General features: G+C 38.4%; 1 protein-coding gene across 1 annotated transcript in view; it reads left to right on the forward strand.

Moving 5' to 3' along the window:
* Nucleotides 1–6,000, forward strand: part of cpne7 (copine VII) — a gene marked incomplete at its 5' end in the record, with an annotated part of 28,571 nt that overhangs the window by 20,731 nt on the left and 1,840 nt on the right. The window contains 3 exons of the mRNA XM_037695769.1: nucleotides 684–735; nucleotides 965–1,098; nucleotides 2,562–2,798. Of these exons, the coding sequence (XP_037551697.1) occupies nucleotides 684–735; nucleotides 965–1,098; nucleotides 2,562–2,798 (423 nt within the window). The remainder of the gene's footprint in view (nucleotides 1–683; nucleotides 736–964; nucleotides 1,099–2,561; nucleotides 2,799–6,000) is intronic.

The raw sequence follows: 6,000 nt of genomic DNA on the forward strand, positions 1-6,000 counted from the left end.
TAGAAGCGACTTGTTTAAGTCTATTAAACATATTGCAGATTAGCTGTATTTGTTCTTATGTGTAACTTTTACCCCCTCAAAATTAGAATCACACAACTGGAGAGATTTTAGGTCTTTTAGTTATAACTTAGCGTTTCTTAAGTAAAAAAACACAGAAGCAAAACATGCTGTTAAATTAAATTAAATTAAATTAATGTAAGATAGACATTATTGCATACATCTGCTGCTATACAGCTTGTCACTATGTTTAATTTCTTGTCTATTAAAAAAAAAGAAGCCAGCTGGAGTTTAATCTGACGTCACTGATCTAGCTGTCGGTTGGAGCTCTTAGAAAAAGTGGCGTTAAGTGGCAGCAGCAAGACATGGAGGCCGCAGTTTGGGAGCTAAGCAAAGAACTCAATCGAACTTGATGTCCAGGTGGAAAGACTAAACAAATAATTCAAACAAGAATGCAATTTGTTACAAAAATCCCATTTTACCATGGAGAACAAGTGATATATTGTGTGCTGTAGAGTGCGGAGAACAGATGATGGAGGATGTTTGGTATAAACGTACGTTACTCAAATCCCTGCACCATAAAAAACACATTATTTTTCTACTCTTGCTGTTTTTGACATTTGCAAACACAAGTGCTCTCTTTGTGAAGATGATGGAGCTGTTTGTTTTCTGATTTCTCTTTTTAGGTGTCCCATGACTTTGCCATTAATTTCAACCCAGATGATGATGAATGTGAAGGTAAGCCGATTTTCTGCAGATGTTACAACACATCTGGAAAACAAGAAGTGTTGGTTAGCAGGTTTTTAACTTCATATTTTTTAACCAAATGAATAAATAACAAATTGTATTTATTTTGCTAAGCTTAATATTTACCTTCTCAACTTAAAAAAAAATTAATTATGGAGAGTTTTCTGCTTTCTATGGATGTTGAGATTGATTCATTCTGCTCTGCGCTCTCTTTGATCAGGGATCCAAGGAGTGGTTGAGGCATACCAGAACTGCCTTCCTAAGATCCAGCTGTACGGTCCAACAAACATTTCTCCGATCATTAACAGGATAGCCAAGGTGTCAGCAGGAGATGGCAACATTAAAGATGCTTCTGTGAGTCCACCTCTGTGCTCCCCAGGAATATACAGATGAATGCAGCACGGTCTTTGTTGTTGTGGCTCACATTCAGATTCCCGAGAGCACAGACTCTGGTTTAACTCTTGCAGCCATAATGCTGAATGATGCAAAAGCAGGGGTAAAAAGTTAATTAGTGTGACTGAAACTGCAGATAGTAGCAGCACAAGCTGTTTTAATCAGGTTTATTTTATATCAGAGAATGTTTCTTGTTAGAAGTTAGTTTGTGAACGGCACTCAAAGTTCGCCCGTTGAGTTTTTAAACCCTTTTCATGTCACTGTGAAGAGTTTTAAGTTTATTTTTCATCAGGAACAGATAAGGATGCCAACAAAAACATGTATATATATATATATATATATATATATATAAAAGATAAATAACACTGAAACCATTCCACAGTGTTTGTGTTTAAAATCAGGAATGAATGGAATGTAAAAAGCTTCACTTTTTTACTATTTTGCTTCTATTTTAAACTGCAAAATCAACAAAAGGTACCACTTTACAAAAGGATTACTAATATGAAAGATTAATAAATAGTTAATAATTTATCATTAAAGTTGTAAACAATAAAAAAAAAAACATTCATACGGAGTTATGCTGCATTAAATAAAAATTTACTTACCAATCAGTGAGCCAAATTTTTATCTGTGCTGTTCAGTTGTACTTTTGAGCTCACATTCTTCTTCACTGGCTGATTTTCAGCATCAGATATTAGCCATGAACACCTTTATAAAAGAGGATAGCAGGCTAAAGAACATACAGGAGAAATTAAATGGTAAATGGTCTGTACTTATATAGCACCTTTCTATCTTATTGAGATACTCAAATCTCTTTACTACAATCTGTGCCTCATTTACCCATTCATACAGCTCTATACTAGATCTGTACAAAGACTAATCAGAGCTTTATCACATTCATACACCGATGAGACACACATAATGATGGGTAAGCATCTTGCCCAGGGACACTTCGGCATGTGACTGCTGGTGGAATCGAACCCCCAACTTTTGCAACTACTTTAACCACCCAGCCACAGTAGCCCTTGTTGTTAAGTAAACTTAGCAACAAGCAAACTATTATAGTTATCAAGATAAAAGACAACACCTGAACGTGCCACATGTGACATTGTTTATGACAAAAAAGTGAATACCAGTTTGAACATTAACATGTAAACGATTTATGCACATACTGCTGCCTGACACGGAAACCAAACAATTTAGCTTTAATATTTGAATTTTGTCCAAGTTTTGTGTGTTTTGAGCCTCAGGGCTGATGTATGACAACTAAAGCTCAGTGGAGGCTTTAAAATCATCCAGAATTACTTTGTATATCAAAGTCTGCTCAGATTACAACACACACTGAGAGATGTCCTTGCTCATGAACACACGGTGGGAGACTGCGTTAATTTCCACACACTCTTGACTGCAGTTGTTTCTTGCAGCGATACCACATCCTGCTCATCCTCACAGACGGTGTGGTGACAGACATGGCTGACACACGTGAAGCCATTGTTCGAGCCTCCTATCAGCCTCTCTCCATTATCATCGTTGGTGTGGGCAATGCCGACTTCACAGACATGCAGATTCTGGACGGAGACGATGGAGTCCTGCGGTCACCAAAGGGCGAACCGGTCCTCAGGGACATTGTGCAATTTGTGCCCTTCCGAGACTTCAAAACGGTCAGTGTTTTTCACCATCTGTCGTTTTTTTCAACCCCCATGACATCTAACTGCTTTGAAGCTATTGAACATAAAACTTGTCTTTTCATGCATCATTTACAGCCGTTATTGTGGAGATAAATGTGCTTATTTTTTGCCTGTGTCACAGATTCAAAAAGATTCACTTAAACTATAGTTGACTAAAATGGCCACATAAAATTAGCAACATTAAATAGCTTTTTTGCACTCGCTCTCGTGCAAGGCGGATGCCTTTTCTGTCCCTCTCCTGTTCTCCTCCTGCTTTCTTGCTCTCTGTGTATCGGAGCTCCTGTTACACATCTTCCAAAATGAAAACTACTGTCATGGATCTGGTCAGCTGGACTTTCAACGCAATCAACAAAATCTTTTCAACAAAGTGACAGGGTCCTGGAGAGCCCTCACGCCCAGCTGAGACTTTCGCGGCAGGATACGTCATGGATCCATGGGGAGTTTGGGAGCTGATGTGTTTTTCCATATTGTCTCAGGAGGACGCCGAAGATGTTTATATAATTGGAACCATGATAGCAGGGTTTCTACTTTTTGGCGTTGATGGATTTCTATGTTATCACTATTAAGGAAGTCAGCGGCAGCAGTTTTGGCCATGGCAAAACTGTAGAGTCTGTGTGAAGGTTTGGTTCATGCTTCGAGTACTCAAAATCAGCTGATTTATGATCTAAACCGTACGATGGAAGCAGTTTGTGAGAATCGTACCATACCATACCATACCATACCATACCATACCATACCATACCATACCATACCATACCATACCATACCATACCATACCATACCATACCATACCACTTTATTTATAAAGCACTTAAAACAGCAACAAGGCCAACCAAAGTGCTGTACAGACAAAACAACAGGTAACACACAAAGCAAAATACAAAATGAGGTAAATCAGAATATAGACATAAAAACGATGCAGATAATGACGACAAACCAGTGTGGAGCATACAGGATCAAAACACAGATCATCTGGTGTTGAAAGCTTCTGAATAGTAGTGAGTTTTTAAGCGGGACTTGAAAACCGAGAGGGAGGGGCCTGTCTGACAAGCAGAGGTAACTCGTTCCAGAGTCTTGGTCCTGCTACAGAGAAGGCCCTGTCCCCTCTGCGCTTAAGACAAGTTCCTGGAACTGTGAGGAGCAACTGGTCCGCTGACCTCAGGGAACGTGGTGGGACATACGGTAGGCCACCTGCAGCTTCTGGGACTCGCCAGCATGTTGGAGACGAACTTGGAGGAGGCTCATAAACACGGACCAGTGGAATGCCCACAAATCTGGCCATTTTGGAACTTGAAAGTATCAGCAGGACTCAAGGCTGACAAGAAAAAAAAGAAAAAAACAGTCTGCCTGAAAAAAACAACAACAATTATGGCTTATCTGAATCTGACTCCCCCGGTTGGCCTTAAAAGCAGGCCGACTTATCAAAGTTTTTTTCTTGGGATATGTGTAAATTAAGGAAAAGCTTTGTTTATCACACAGCTTGCTTATTTTATTTGTGCACTAGAGCGCTCATAAAGTGACCTTGTTTATAAAGTGACTTTCTGCTTTCATACTTAGTACTCATATTTTTAGGGACATCAAATAAAAAAGGTCACATCAACATAATTATTGTTAAGTCTTTATTGTTTGCAAGTTCATGGAGAAAACAAAGAATATTATGAATGAATAAATCTTTATTTCAAACAGACATAAAACAACAACAAAATACATTAATTCAACCTTTATTTAGACAGGTAGATCCCATTGAGCCTTGAGGACTCATTTACAAGAGAGACCTGATTTTAACAAAGAAAGATGACAACAGTGACAACAATAGACAGTTATAAAAAGGCATACAGATTTTTTTTTAACTAATAGGATGGCTAAAAAAGAAAAGTAACAAAAAACAGCTAGATTCTAAGGCGAATGTAGAAAACTAAAAACAGGAACATGTCAGCATTGGTCCCTGCCAGGAGTCCAACAGATTCTTAAAGACACTTAGAGAGGTCAAGGTCGAGAGCTTCAGATCTTTTTACAAGATATTCCAGGAAACATGAGCGGAGTAGGAGAAGGCCCTTTTGTCTAGTTCAGTCCTCACTGAGGGAACACTGCAGGTAATAATGTCCTGAGAGCGCATAGTGTAGCTGCACTCACAGGAGGAGATGTATGAAGGCAGCAGACCAAGAAGTGATTTAAAGATGAAAATGTACCAGTGAGAGAGTCTGCGTGAAGTTAATGATGTCCAGTTAACCAGTGAATACTGGGTGCAGTGGTGGGTACGATAATCACAGCCAGTTATGAATCTTAGAGCACCATGATAGACAGCATCCAACATCTGCATCATCCAACATCTGCAGGGTTCTTGTAGGAGCGTTCGTGTAAATAATGTCACCGTAATCAATGGAGGGAAGGAAAGTCACAGATACAAGGCGTTTTCTAGCATTCAGAGTTAGACAGGGTCTGTTTCTGAAAAAGAAAACCAGTTTAAATTTCAGTTTCTTTACCAAGTTTTCCACATGGAGCTTAAAAGAGAGATGCATATACATGTATACATGTATATACATATACATTATGGCCAACTTACAAAGCCATCTGCATGAAAAGAAGGAGTATGAAGTAAAATCTATATTTTCATACCCCTTTCTCATGGCAACTAAAAACCAGTAAATGTCACTTTAGAACAGATCTTTCTTTTGACTCATTGTCTTTAATTCTGTTGTTTGCTGACTTCTATTAAAATACATCATTTGATTTTTATTTGCTTTATTGTATATTTTTTGCACACGTAACACTTAGGGGAAAATGTGCTGAAAATGTTTTCTCAGTTCTTTGTGTGTGACTGATTGGATGAGACGATGGGAATTCAGAAACTATTCAAAGCTCCAAATGGTTGACACCATACGAGAATCCACACAAAGAGTGTTTTTTTGTGGTTTTATATTCCTTGTTTGTTATGAACTATTATTTAGATTGAGTTGTTCCAGACCTTTTTCACACTTTTCAAGTTCATAACTGTGCTAATTAAAAAACACTGTAGTTTTAATGAAGTTTTAATTCTCATTACTCATCTCTGAATTCATATGATGAACTTTTTGTATTTGCACCCATAAAGTAGTCTCTCCATCCATCCATCCATCCATCCATCCATCCATCCATCCATCCATCCATCCATCCATCCATCCATCCATCCATCCAT

Source organism: Nematolebias whitei, chromosome 2 (assembly GCF_014905685.2).
Source record: "Nematolebias whitei isolate Nwh7 chromosome 2, NemWhi1, whole genome shotgun sequence".
Classification (NCBI taxonomy): Eukaryota; Metazoa; Chordata; class Actinopteri; order Cyprinodontiformes; family Rivulidae; genus Nematolebias; species Nematolebias whitei.